This window comes from Biomphalaria glabrata, chromosome 18, assembly GCF_947242115.1.
Source record: "Biomphalaria glabrata chromosome 18, xgBioGlab47.1, whole genome shotgun sequence".
NCBI lineage: Eukaryota > Metazoa > Mollusca > Gastropoda > Planorbidae > Biomphalaria > Biomphalaria glabrata.
Genome location: NC_074728.1, coordinates 1693791 through 1708997, shown reverse-complemented (window position 1 = coordinate 1708997; position 15207 = coordinate 1693791). Strand labels below are relative to the sequence as shown.

Sequence of the window (15207 nt, the reverse complement as noted above, 5' to 3'; positions counted from 1 at the left end):
TACACCAGTTTTTATATAGATATGGGAGGACCCAGACTCTGCTATCCAGCCACAATGTGGCACCCTTGATTATACACCAGTTTTTCTATAGATATGGAAGGACCCAGGCTACCCTATCCAGCCACAATGTGGCACCCTTGATTATACACCAGTTTTTCTATAGATATGGAAGGACCCAGGCTAGGCTATCCAGCCACAATGTAGCACCCTTGATTATACACCAGTTTTTCTATAGATATGAAAGGACCCAGGCTAGGCTATCCAGCCACAATGTGGCACCCAGGTGGAACACATTGTTATAGGAGATGACCAGGCCAATAGTGTATCAAAACAAGATTTCCATTGGGTTGCTTAAGAACTTTTTTCACTGCACTGGTTGGTGATTGAAAGCGAGCCTCCAAAAACCCTGGCATGATGGGCCATTCTAAGGCAACACCTGCATGGCCACTGTGATACATTGCTTGAAGGGGATTCTCCAGAGATGCTCATCCTTAAGCCTTGCCTCTAGTCCTCAAGTCTTGGGATTCAAGCCACTGGAAATAGGGATGTGATCTATTTAAATCTGCTTAGATCCCTCTCAGACCGAACAATTGTTCAGACAGGCCAGGGGAAGGAGGTTTGGTTGCCCTAGAGTTTGAAGAGTCTACGTTTCAACTCTCTAAACAATTACACGTTGGGCCTGGGAGGACTTATAGTGGTCAAATGAAATTTTCTTATTTATTGATACCTAAGTATTCAGCAATACTGAATTGCAACAAACACACCTTTCTCTGGTGCAACAAGATACTTATACTTTTTTTATATCAAGACAATTATACTGTGTTGTATCAAAACAGTTATTCTATGCTTTTAAACTGATAAACAAATACAGTTATCTTATTCAATGGAAATAGGTTTTTTCCTTATGTGATAATAATCTGTAGCTAAATTTAAACTTGTTTCTTACCTTTCTGTAAGACAAGTAGTTTTTCATTTAACCCTGACACATCATCCTTTGCCTGTTGCAGAGCTTTCTCTATTTTCTTTCTTCCCCTGGAGCAAATAGACAAATTATTTTTAGTTATAATATTTAGAATAAAGTTCCAGGACATCTAAAGAATTTTTTTGCATGTATTTATTTCTATAATCAACTATTACATTTTTTGAATTAATCTTTACAAGCAGTGTATACTTCAACAGCAATAACATTTGAGAACTGGTTTAAAACTACAGTTGGGGTGAGGCAAGGCTGCCTACTCTCACCAACTCTTTTCAATAACTTCCTTGAAAGGATAATGGAAGATGCTCGTGAAGAAGAAGAAGAATTACTAACTTCACCCATGATAGATGGTCTGCCAGGGACAGAGGAAGTGCTAGCTGACTTGGTGATGTGCGTAGACAAGATATTTGGTATTCAAAAAAAAAAAATATTATGACCAACAGACATAAGTATCGGAGACAAAAAGCTTGCAACTGTCAGAAGTTTTAAGTACCTTGGAGCTGATTCAGAAGAAGAAACCAAACCTGAACTACTGGCACGAATTGCAAATTCCACAGCAGCACCTGTGAAACTAAAAACAATCTGGAAAGACAAAGACATAGCCCTCAACACTAAAATCATACGGATGTGCTTCTTGGTCATGACCACATTCTTCTATGCTTGCGAATCTTGGATTTTAACTGAAGAATTAGAAGAAGCCTAGCAATGGAATGGAGATGCTACAGAAGGATACAAGGCATCACATACAAAGACCGCATTACAAATGACAAAATTGCAAACAGGATCACCATGGCAACTGGGACTTATGATGACCTGCTGACCACTGTCAAAAATGTAAACTAAAACTTTTATGGCCATAGTACACGTCATCAGGGCTCACAAACAGGATCACTATGGCAACTGGGCCTTATGATGACCTGCTGACCACTGTCAAAAACGTAAACTAAACCTTTTATGGCCATAGTACAGGTCATCAGGGCTCACAAACATGATCACTATGGCAACTGGGCCTTATGATGACCTGCTGACCACTGTCAAAAACGTAAACTAAACCTTTTATGGCCATAGTACAGGTCATCAGGGTTCACAAACAGGATCACTATGGCAACTGGCCTTATGATTACCTGCTGACCACTGTCAAAAAAAACGTAAACTAAACCTTTTATGGCCATATTACAGGTCCTCAGGGCTCGCAAAGAACTTCCTTTAGGGTACAACAGTTAAACAGACTAAGAGACAGATGATGGTCATAGTGTAACAAACAAAGCTACATGATATGTATAGAAAATTACATTTGTTCCTTAAAGAGTGAACCCTTCCCATATAGATTATGTCATGAGAACCAATAGACGTTTTATGCATTAATTTTCAGGTATAAGCAGAAGAAATGTAGAAAAGAGACTAAGTTGTTTTTTGAGTTTTGATGAAGTAAAAATGTACATTTTATATTTTAATGACTAGTTCAATAAAAAATTACTTTCAAAACATTGTTACAATACTGAAACCTAATTTAAGAAACTTCACTAGTTATCGCTTTTGTTGATTTAAAAAAAAACCAGTCATGATGTAATCTAATTATATTACTCAGTACAAGTATTTGTTTTGTTATGCTTGCATACAAATGATATCACTTTATGGAGATTAATATAAAAGTCACTTTGAAAATATAAATTATACTTTTTCATTGAATTTATATCATTTTTTTAAAATGTAGATTTGAATCATTTAAACTTGTCTATAATTAAAAAAACAATAATCATCATAGAAATGAATGAAATGGTCAAATAAACATTCAAATCAGAAATTTAAACAGATGAAACTGCCGCACTGTTAACTTCACAACATCAAAAGCTGAAGCACAATAAATTGAAAGCATCCTACAAACACCTGTTTCTAAATTTTACAAGTATGTCTCAATGGAACAAAACAAAAGTAAATTTCTCAGAATATGGCCAACAGAGAAGGTCTTTAAAATCTTTCACATTCATAACCATGCTGCAAGGGAGACAATAAGAACCTAAACTTATATAGAAAACAAACTAAGAAAACTTTTCCATGGGAGGCTAACAATGCCACTCATTATTCTTAAAGGTTACTTCTAATCTTATATCATAAATTAGAATGGTTACTTCAAAGAGAAGATAATTATGCCCTACATAGATGAAGGAGTCAATCTAGTCATGCATGTTAATTAGTGACTTAAAATTTGTTAACTGTTTCTTGGCTGATTCATGAAAAAAAAAAAAAAATACAATGACATGCACTAATAGCCCATGGAAGGAGCCCTTGTACAAATTTGTTATACCATTGGGATAAGAAATGTGCATTGTCAAAATCCATTTAGTACAGTTCTGCTAAGTATGAATAGAAATTAGGTCTTTGGAGTTTAAATTTTGGAAAATATTAGATTCGTAGAATACATTCCTGATAAAAAAATTGTAATCTAGACTGAAAAAGAAATGGCAATAATGTGTCACACTCCCTTGATAATGACATTTTCATTAAAATATTGTAGACATTAAATAACTTTGATGTGGACAAACTTTGTCATAATTTACTACTTTTAAATGGACTGACTAAAAAATAACCTGACAACTAGGACAGATGTTTTCTGCAACAGAAAATGGCTGTACTTTAAAATCTTGTACAAATCAAACATTCGTATGTGAGGTAGAGTTAATAGTATCAAGTGATCTAGACTAGAGACAACATCAAGTGACAACATTGACATTAGAGCTGATCTACTTACATCTGTCACTTGTTCACAATTTGTTCTGTTTTGTTGTTTGTTAGTAGACGTACAAAGACAGAAATAAGTTGAGCATGTTAGTACAAGAGTAAGTTTAAACACAGGCGAATACTTTGTTCCTACATAGCAACTGCTTTAGACAAAGTTCACAGCATGGGTTAAACTTTCAAATTTTCAAATCTTGTCTTTCAAATTCTCCTTAACACTTTTTAAATAGACTGCTAGACAGTACACAAACCAAGAGAGTGAATTTGTCATCAAGAAACAATTATAAGGGTCAGCTGCATGAAGCCTAAGCATCACAAATCCTGATTTCAGCTGCTACAGAAGTAACAAGTTTGGCAAGTTAGTGTTGTAGAACAAGTTGACACAGAAGCAAAATGTTTAATAAAATAACATTCACACACACAACGCCAAGGGCTATTATAACTCAATAATGTCTCTTTTCTAATTATTAGAGCAGATACTCTTATATTATTTATGTGTCTAACACAGGCCCTGTTAGAATCGACAGATTACATAACAAATGAATGTTATAATAAATAGTTATAGACCTAGATAAAAAAAACTTAATTATCAAGTACGATGGGGAAATCAGTGTCACCTGGAAGACCTCAATTTAAAACATATTGTGGAATACTTTTATCAACATTGTTTTAGTATAAGTCGAGAAGTAGGCTGTTATATCATTATAATATGTTCATTTTTAAATCCAACAGCTAAAAGTTAATAAAGTTAATTCATGAATGCTGTTTTTTTTTAAAACAGGTTTGAAATTGTCTTCTTTGTGCAGTGACAAAGTTTTATAATTATATTTGAGTTTAAACAAAGAAATATGATATTAGTTTTTTAGTTGGCTGAAACAAAAAGCTTAAAAACATGCCAGTCTCGTTTACATAATTACCAGTATAGGAAACAAGAACTCACTTTGGTTCTAATGGATGTCGTCTAATAATGAAGCAAATGGATTAATTAAAGAAAAAAAGGGAAAAATCATCTAATAGGGTTTTATATACATTGATGATAAGGAGGAGTTTGAGTTTAGGCACATTGGCACAATTTAGGCCATTCTGCCCGTAATCCTTTAAGGATCACTCTTCCTTTACATAACAAGTGCTACCTTCTATACAGTTAACTCATTAAAAACAAGGTCTATTCACAGTTAAAAAAGTAAAGGTAGTAAAAATTTAATAATTTGGTAAAAATATTAAGTAAATAGTATATGTTCACAATTCAAAAATCAGATCCTCGTAGACAACCCCACCTCCCTCCTTCTAACATGGTTAGAATTGTATATATGTGAAATCATTATGTGCATATAAAAGCACATCTAGCCAATAAACTGCACTATTTCTGCCTGGTACACTTTGAGTGTTAGCAACACTGCATACACCAGAGTATAAGATATTTGTTTTGTCACTTCTTTCCATTCTTTGTTTGATCCAGTAATTACCATTGGCTTTTTCCCTTCATCTCTCATTCCTTCTGCCATTCTTTCTTCCATTTTCATAGCAGCTTTCCCCCTTCCTCCCCCCTCCCCTTTGCAATGCTATGTTCATTCCCACCAGATGATTATTGAGACATTCTGAAAACGTCTATGTATAATATTATATATGCTAAAATATGCTTCACGACAATTCTAAAGATGGTTATCCTCTTGTGCATGCTTGTGAAGTCACATCTTCTGCATCAATCAGCAGAGAAGAGAAACAAAAGCTTGTAACTGACATTATCTTTTCTTATCTTATATAATACAGACGTTACTTCAAAAAGAAGATGATTATGTCCTACCCATCATGCATCTAGTTATGCATGTTAATCTAAAGACATTGCTGTTTGAAAGTTATTTGCATGTACCAGTTTTACTGTAACAAGTGTCTGTTTTCTAAATTTTTTTCATATATTAACTTTTATATATTATTTTTAAGTTATTTACCGGCTAGGGTAAATCTGAATAATTTCCTGTTAAAAAGTGTCCAAAGAAATTCATGAAATTGTTGAAATAATACAAGAAAAAGTGAAATCCATGAGTATGTGTCATGTAGCAGACTAGGCAAGTTTATTTTATTATACTCAGATGTCAATTAACTAATCCTACAACCCCTTCAACAGCTCAGTATTGAGCACCACCTATCCAAGAGTCAATTACCCATCACCATAAAAGGCAATTACTTCAGGAGATGCAAAGAGAACTTGTAATGTCATCTAATCACATGATTGGGCATGGTTTGCCTGGGGCCTTGTTTCAGCTGAGCTAGACGTGTCAGTTGGTAGATGGAACTTAGACAAGTCGCATAATTTTCAGTTGTAGAATTAACATATTTGTTTGAATCTATTTGATAACGAGCTTAGAAGGAAATATTCAATTGATGCACAATTACTTGGTTAGATGGTGCAGTGTAATCCAAACACATTCATGGATTTGGATTGAGGATAACACCCATTGAAGTCAGTAAATGAGCAGCCTTCTTGAATGCTGGTAGTCATTGTTTATTGACTGTAGTTTTATAAAAGTGTAGTCTATTTTTATTCTGAACTACATTAGTTGTTTCAATTATTTCAATGTTTGTAGTCACATCAGATATTTCAATGCCACCAATCACACAGAATTTGTACAACTCTTGTACTATTATCTATTTTGATACTTATTTTAGTGAATTCTCTTTCTCAATCTAAACCTCTAGTCATACCTAAATCTTTTCTTTTTCTATGTTTGGACTCAGGGATGTTGATCCATCAACCCAGCATCTTTTCATCTAAAGCTTAACTTTGTAGCCATAGTTTTAGTGCTACACTAATCCCAAGTGGCGTAGCTAGGGTGGGGGGAAGAGGGGGAGAATTTGAAAATCCCCCGGGCCCACACTTGAGGGGCCTCAAATGAATGTTTTTTTACATTAAAAATTAAATATTACACAATATGCAGGGGCCCCAAAGAGGTCAAGCCACCAGGCCCCCAAACGATGAAAAATTACTAGCTAATCCCCTGCTAATCCCAATATTTAGTATATCCACCCATTTTCATGTTATCTACTATTATATTAGAATTTGCTGTATAACGATTTTGTGGTAGTCTTATATTATAAATTACAGATGTTTCTTCAAAGAAGAAGATAATTACGTCCTATGTGCATCCAAGTAGTCTACATAGTTACCTGAAGACTTTCTACACCTATGTAATTCAAAAAATTTTCTAACAGGGATCAATTTTACCAGTCAGTTCTGAAAACTATTATTTAATACTTTCACATATCTTAAAGATACAACAACTTACTTGTGGCTGGCTTTTTTCTCTGCCATTGTGGTCATGTATGTGATCATATCTTTGTTTAGCTCAGCAAGTCGTTTGGTCAAACTCTGGGCATAGCTCAGTGAATCCTCAACTTTACTGGAAACCTGATGTTGAGATAAATAACTTAATAAACTAATAGTAACAAAGATTGAATTGTTTAAAAAAAAACAAAGATGGCTGCTAGAAGTGTAGGGATTAAAACTAAACTTACAAAACTATAATTGAAAAAATTTTCTGTAACACTAAGAAGTTCATTAATTTAAAAAAACTGACACATTTTAGACAGAAATAAGGTGATCGCCAATGTTGCAATGGGGGAGGGTAGAGTGCTTGGCTTCAAAAATTAGGGGTTTGGGTTTCAATCTCAGTGAAGGCTGGGATTTTGGACTTTGATTTGATTTGGACATGATTTTTAGGAAGCTCCTAAGTCCAACCAACTCTAATGGGTACTTAACAGTAGTTGAGGAAAGTAAAGGTGGTTAGTCAGTCTAAAAAATGTTTTACATGTTTTGGATAGTTTACTTCCCAGTCCAAACCTCCCACAGGATGACAGAGGATGGGAGCAAGCAGGGTTTGAACCAAGGACCATCTATAAATTCAAACAACAGTCCAGTGCACAAACCGCACAACAAGGTAGCCACATGACAACCCTTGTTAACCATCGGCCATAGAAACAGATGATCTTTATATCATCTGCCCTATAGATTGCAAGGTCTAAAAGGGTTACTTTATTTTTTTTAAGTTGCAGTGAAATCCAAAATGAATAACAATACTGATTCGCAGTATTAAAAAAGTAAGTACGCTAATTGAACTTTGTTCTATACTTCCAGATATCTTTCTTAAAACAAATTTAAATACAGCTTTAAGAAATTATTTCAAACTGTAAACATATGCCTTTTCATTCTATTTTCTTGTGCTTTCTTAATGTCTATTTGCTAAAGGAATGGTAAAAATAAAAAATTATATTTCAAACTAATATACAACACATAAGAACACATTATTTAAAACCCAAAAAGATATTTAATAACAAATATTATTGCCATAACTCAAATATAGTTGCCCCAAAATCAAGAGTTAGATTTTAATTGAAATACAAGTTTTACAAAAATCTAACAAGTACAGCAACAAAACAAAATATTTCAAACAAATACCTCATCATGGTCCATGTCTGGCGTAGTAGGGAACCAATCTTCTTCATCTATGTTTTTGGAGTTCTCTTTGAAAAACTTTGAAAGAAAAGCATTTACTTTATCATTTTATTATCAATGTTATAAACAGTACAGTTATAATACTTACTACTGCATTCCTCATCAATCTTTGGATTATTATAAAACTTACATATAATATATGTACATTATATAAAATGAACTATGCATTTCTTTTATACATATGCCCAACCTGTGACCGCAGCTGTGTATCAAGGATTGGCCTCTTTAGTCACACAAGAAATTGCAAAGGGAAAAGATATTCTCATAAGACGTAAAATGCCACAGAGTATGTGAACCATGTTATAAAATTGACCAAGGTAAGATTTCAGCTATATATTTTTTTTATTATATCAAAATATTTGCATTTTAATGAAGAATCAGCCATTAAAGAGTTGTTTGTTTTTTTAAGAAAACAACCAAAAAAAAAAGAAAAGTAGTACTGTGGGGCTACTTTAGTCTAATGAGACAATAAATGTGCTTAGAAACCATGGCGTTTTTTTGTTGTTGTTGATGGAAAGTTTTATGTCATTTCACTTTCTTAATTTCTTTTACTATATCCAAAATTTCTCATACAGTATCTATTCTATTATTGGAGAATAATTAAGTTTTATCTTAACGATTAATTCATATGTCTGATAATTCTAGCATTCGAGAGTAAATGCTAAAGAAATTGCTGGGTATCATCTACCAGGAGAAAAAGACAAATGAGTTTGTACTTTTAAAAGCCAACACTCTGGTTGGCAAAAAAAGAGTGGATCCTTAATAGAGATGAAAGCTGAGCTGACTCACTTTCAAAAGTCATCTTTCAAGGTACAGTGGATGGAATATGAAGAAAGGGTTGTCCACAGAAAAGCTGGCTAGACAACGCTTGTTTGTTTTACATGTTTCGGATGTTCCTTCAGAGTCAAAGTCCAAACCTCCTGCAAGATGACAGGGGATGGGAGCGGGCAGGGTTGGAACCCAGGACCATTGATAAATCCAAACAACAGTCCAGCGTGCAAATCGCAAGACCAGGCAGCCAATGTAAAAGAATGGACCAGCCTCTCTCTTGATATTCTGCTAAGAACAGCTGCTGACCATAAAACAAAAAGTGGAGAGATTTGGTTATGAGAATTGTCACAACAGCCCTCGGATGAAAGTCAAGGGACAGATGATGATGATGATACATGAGAATGACTAGTCCCTGGGCTGTTAATAAAATGACACAAAAAGTTTGACTTGTACTTTGTATTCCTCTATAATCTGTTGTACTATAAAGAAAAATACATCTAAGAAAAATGAATTATTTTTTTTAGCAGTTAAAGAAACAAAAGTATAAGTACAAACAACCTAAAGACAATAGGTAGAGTAAAAAGAAAATGTTTAAAATAAAATTTAAAAAAATTACCTCATTAACTTGTTGAAGTAACCTAAATTTTTGGTGGCAGATATCAGAGTAACCAACAATGAAGACAGTCACCTGCTGTTGATACTGCAACAAGAAAAAATCATTTTATAGTTAAATCTATTTCTTAAAAAGTAAGTGGGATGTGTGGCTAAGTGGCATTAACCACTTGACAACCTATTGTCTTATTGAGGAGTTGTGTTTGCTGGGTACCCAAAGAAAACTTCTCCCAGATAACCCTCTCCCCACACATCCACAGAAGCTGAGCATGCTATAGAATGCACAACTATTGTAATTCCAAGAAAAAAAAAATTTATAATTTACGTAAGCACCATAGAAAAAATTTTCATTTAGACAATATTTGTGGATGTTTTATTGAAGAAAATACAGAAGCTTTGTTGCAAGTCAGTGCTCTGAATTACACAAGTAGTTGTGTAGCTGGATGTTTTATTGAAGAAGTTACAGATGCTTTGTTGCAAGTCAGTGCTCTGAATTACACAAGTAGTTGTGTAGCTGGATGTTTTATTGAAGAAGTTACAGATGCTTTGTTGCAAGTCAGTGCTCTGAATTACACAAGTAATTATGTAGCTGGATGTTTTATTGAAGAAGTTACAGATGCTTTGTTGCAAGTCAGTGCTCTGAATTACACAAGTAATTATGTAGCTGGATGTTTTATTGAAGAAGTTACATATGCTTTGTTGCAAGTCAGTGCTCTGAATTACACAAGTAATTATGTAGCTGGATGTTTTATTGAAGAAGTTACAGATGCTTTGTTGCAAGTCAGTGCTCTGAATTACACAAGTAGTTGTGTAGCTGGATGTTTTATTGAAGAAGTTACAGATGCTTTTTTGCAAGTCAGTGCTCTGAATTACACAAGTAGTTATACAAGATAAAAAAATTATCATAAAACTTTTATTCCTGATGGGGCACCTAAATCCTTTGTTACAACAGACCACACAAAACTTTGATACACTGTCCACCATTAAAAAATGGATGGGATTATAGTCATCTGAATTACTCTTCTAAAGGTTTGTGAAAGCAGTTCCTGGAGGATAAGAAAGGCCCTAGGATGTATGGATCTACAAAACTTTTACAGAAAGACTACAGTAATGGTCAAGGAAGAATAGGACAAAAATAGTGTTTAAGAAGTATAGCACTAACAGTGGGCAGACTTCCTAGCATGTTTCAATAGTAGTACAGAATAAAAACAACAGCTCTTTAAAACTTTTGATTTTACATTCAATTAAATGAAACATTGTACCCATCAAAATACTAAAGCACCCCTTTCAGACCTTTTGATATAAGTAATGGTCAACTGTTTCTTTGGCAGACAGCTAATGAGAGTGTCATGTGGTCAGTAATGTAATAATCTTCATTTCTAAAGGAATGGCCAAAACCTATAAATCAACTACAATTTACTTTTCCCCAGCTAATAAAGTTAGGTGGACTCTGGGTGTCCTAAAAATCTTGAAATTCCTAATCCCCATCTTTACTGAGATTTGAACCTGATACATCTCATTTCAGAAGCTAATGCTGTACCACTCAACCACCATGCTCCTTGTAGTGATTATTAACTTCTTCTTCATTCTCATTTTTATGTTGGAGCATTCTGATGACTAGACCAATATATGAGATGAACTGCACAGTGGTTTCCAAATCAGGGAGCTCTCCAAATATTTTTCTATCTATTGGGGTGTTTTGCGGGCCAGTGTTTTGTACCGGCCTCTTGGTAAAGAAAGCAGTTTTGGAGGACATGGTCAGCATGCTCTGGTGACACTCCACATGGACAGATTTCACTGGTTCCAATTTTGAGCTTCTGGTACATATGTTGTCTAATTCTGTTGTGTCCGGTCCAGAGTCAAAAGATTAGACAATCTTGTCGGCATAGCATATAATAGGCATCATCATTTCTTGTGATTTGGATGAGAGCTTGTCCATTTCTCATTTATTTATTTACTATTAGTTTCTTCATTTCTTCTGGATATAGTGCAATGTTTAATTGTGAGTTTGTTCTCCCACTCTTGGCGAGTGTGTCAGCCTTCTCATTTTCTTCTAGTTCTATATGTGCTGGTATCCATAGAATAACAGTTTTTTTGCTGTTGTTGTTGAGCTTTGTAAGTGTTGTCTTGAGTCATATCATATATGAGGAATCAGATTATCACCAATTATTTAGTATTTTATAAACTAAAAAAAGTTTATAAAATTTACACAACAATTTTAGTTTCAGCAATATCAAAACATAATAATTGTGATTTTCTAGATATAAAATGTAAATATATTCACCTGTCTTTTCTTAATTTCATCTTTCAATATTGTCTCTAATTCAGCCTGCAATAGAAAGCAAATGATGAAATGTAATATTTAAAAAAATAATATGCTAGATATTTTAACTGTACAATAAACCACAAATTATAATTACAGGAATCCCTTTGAAATTATATTTACCAAATCATTAACAAATTCCATCGAGTGTCCAAAGTAGAAATCATCCACCGTATCCATAGCACTATAAATCTGATGACAAGAAATAAAATAATTTCTATTTTCTTAATTTCTGTGTAAACAACTTTTTAATTAATGTTTAAGTTAAAAACTTAATTTTTTTATATCCCTTACTGCATGAATGAGTATTTTTTAGATCACTTACTGCATGAACTCTGGTCATGACTTTATTCAATTCATCTTTAGTTTCATCTGCAATTCTTTGTGCCAGGGACCGAGCATTGCGATCAATGACAGCCTGTGCTGGAGCATCGCCCCGGTCTAGTATTGAGATACTTCCTATATAGTTCATGGTTAGTTGATTGTATCTAAAACTGAAAACAAAAAATGTAAAAAACAAATGTGTCGACATTTGAAGTATTTGATCATATATTCTAAACTGAACATTGGTATTTTTTTTATCTTTAAATAAGCACATTATAAATATCATTTCTCAAATGGAGAGGAAAAATCATTATAAAAATTAATGGATATCAAATACTGTTTTTAAATAAAGTAGCTATGGATCCCTGCCTGGTCTTGTGAAAAGTGCTCTGGATGATCCCAGATTTGAATGTTCCCTACAGCGATCCCCCACCATCCTGCTGGTGGTTTGGCCTAGTATGAAATATTCTTCAATTATAAAGAAACATCCGAAACATGTTTGTTATGTAAAATGTATTACATGTTTTGGATGTTTCTTCAGCTAATAATATCATAGCCCAAACCTCCAGTAGGATGAGGGGGAGTGGGGTTTGAACCTGGGACTATCAAGACTACCCAAAGACAAACCAGAACGTATACCACACAACCATCCATTATACATATTATATGGAACGTTATATATCAGTATTACTATGAAAGCTATAATTAAAGCATGCCTTAGGTAAAAAGTAAGCAGTATAATGTCCTGATGGTGCAATAAAAGTAAATTTCATTTTCTTTTTTAACCAACTACTATAATGTTAAGTTATCATGTTGAAATCAGACACAGCTACCATCTCTGGAATAACTTTTTTATAAATGCTAGCTCTTTGTATCTTCTAAATCTAACAGAATGATTCTTACCACAACACAGATCTAGATGAGGTGTTTGGCTAGGACTCTGTTATATCAAAACCATTCTTCTTTTTTATATCAAAACCATTCTTCTTTTTTTATTTTTTTTATTTTGCTTGTTTGTGATATGGTTTTTATGTGTAAATCACTTAGATAAAAAAAGTGCTTGTAAAAAAACACATTATTATAGAATGTATAATGAAGCACTGATGAAGTATATGAGCCATTTAATCTTGAAATAATTGTAGTTAAGATCTTGATTTAGACTCTCTTTAAAAAACTAACTTCCTTCTGAACTCACTCTCATATAACTATATTATATATTATTTTTTATTTTACTGATCCATACTCTAAACCAGTTGTTCTCAAACTGTGGTCCGCAGACCCCTGGAGGTCCATAGAAATATGAAAATTGTATACAATTAAAGTTAGGTATTCGCTAAAAGCCAGTTTATCCAATCAGATAATTTTAATAGTAATAAACTCTTCACTCACTTATACTGTTTATATGTCTATAGCGAACTATTCTAAGATACAAAAGAAACTGACTAGAAATTTGTGCTTGTTGAGATTTGCTGTTGCTAATTACAAACACTGAGCCAGACATAAATACACTTATAAAATCTCATCAACTTCATTAACTCATTAAATTTTAAAATTTATTATCTCAATAAACACTTCGCTTCAACCATTTTTTAATATTTGTAACTTATATATTATACTAGGCGTTTATTTAGTTTTGACTATATGAAGTGATCGGCCCAGGGTCAAAGAAGTTTGGGAACCTCTGCTCTAATCCATAATCCATCCATAGATCTTATCTTTATCTAGCTGCTCTGTAAATTACTGATTATAGTACATATATAAATCTAGAATTAAGACTATCACTATAATTTATGTGAAGCAGAATCTAGATATCTAGACAAATTACTACCCCTATTGGACTATCTTGATCTAGATCTATATAGATATCTAATATCTAGATCTGTATACTTTATTAGATCTAGAATCTCAATCTAGAGTTCTATAAATAGTATAAAAGTATTATAATTATAATAAATAGACTCAAGATCTAGATCTAATAGAATCTAGACTAGACTATTCTAGACAGATAATCATTTTTATATTGATCTGAATATCTAGATCTAAGACACGACTAATTCCCAGATCTAGATCTCTCTAGATCTAAATCTAGATGAACTTGATGAAGATGAAGTAAAAAAAAAAAAGTTAAGCTTCTCAGGGCTTCTGAGCTTTACTTTTACTTAATTTTAACCTTACATTATTTTCAGTTATCATTTGCATTGTGTCGAAACGAATAAATCGTTGTATTTATATCTAGATCTAGGAGAAAATCGTAACAATTTACCAATAATTTTATTAAATATTTATAATTTTAGGCAATATCCGCATTTTATAGCCTAAGCCTTGTAAACAGTCGCCATATTTTTAAAATAAAGCTTACATAGTTGCCACCCAACAAACTATTTCCGGCAACATTTCAACTTACTTTCGCCCTTTTTATTTCTTATCGAAAATATTAGGTTAAGTGCAAATATTAGATAATAGGCTTAGATGGTAACAGTGGAATTGAAGTGCAAATTGTAAAATTTAGAAGATAATTTGATCTAGATCTAAGTACATTGGGCCGATGTATTTTGTATGTTAAAAAAAAAATTTCAAAGCATTTTTTCTATTCATTTTCTAGAATGAATTACACGATTTTTTACTTTTACGTTTTAAAAAAAAAAATAGGGCCTACTGTGCTCTAGCGCTAAGACTTAGTTCTCCAGCGCCGAGCTCTCGACTCCACAGAGATCTGTCCCAAGCAACTTCCACGTCCCTCTTCCCACCTGGTGCCCACGTTGATGTAGGCTACTTATAAGTTTTAATAAGCAAAGTTACCAGACGTCCCGACTTCGGCGTGACAGTCACGCTTTTCATAAAATTTCCGGCGGAACGTTGACCGTCCCGCTTTCATTTTATAAAAGTCTATCAATGTCACGGTTTTATTTTGAAATCTTTCTTAATCTAGTAAGCCTCCATTAAGGTACATCT

General features: G+C 33.4%; 1 protein-coding gene across 7 annotated transcripts in view; it reads right to left on the bottom strand.

Moving 5' to 3' along the window:
- LOC106066201 (uncharacterized) overlaps positions 1 to 14638 on the bottom strand; it is a 95239-nt gene extending 80601 nt beyond the window's left edge. For 4 of the 7 annotated variants that reach the window (XM_056016570.1, XM_056016575.1, XM_056016574.1 and 1 more), the window contains exons 1-9: positions 14519 to 14638; positions 12257 to 12425; positions 12055 to 12123; positions 11893 to 11937; positions 9613 to 9696; positions 8169 to 8243; positions 7000 to 7121; positions 4656 to 4676; positions 947 to 1032 (exon numbers count right to left, since the gene is read on the bottom strand). In XM_056016570.1, coding sequence (XP_055872545.1) covers positions 947 to 1032; positions 4656 to 4676; positions 7000 to 7121; positions 8169 to 8243; positions 9613 to 9696; positions 11893 to 11937; positions 12055 to 12123; positions 12257 to 12403 — 649 coding nt within the window. In that variant the 5' untranslated portion in view covers positions 12404 to 12425; positions 14519 to 14638. Of the gene's footprint in view, positions 1 to 946; positions 1033 to 4655; positions 4677 to 6999; positions 7122 to 8168; positions 8244 to 9612; positions 9697 to 11892; positions 11938 to 12054; positions 12124 to 12256; positions 12426 to 13158; positions 13294 to 14430 lie in introns of those variants that run through there. The other 3 variants (XM_056016571.1, XM_056016572.1, XM_056016573.1) reach the window with 3 other exon arrangements.
- Between the last annotated feature and the right edge of the window lie 569 nt (positions 14639 to 15207).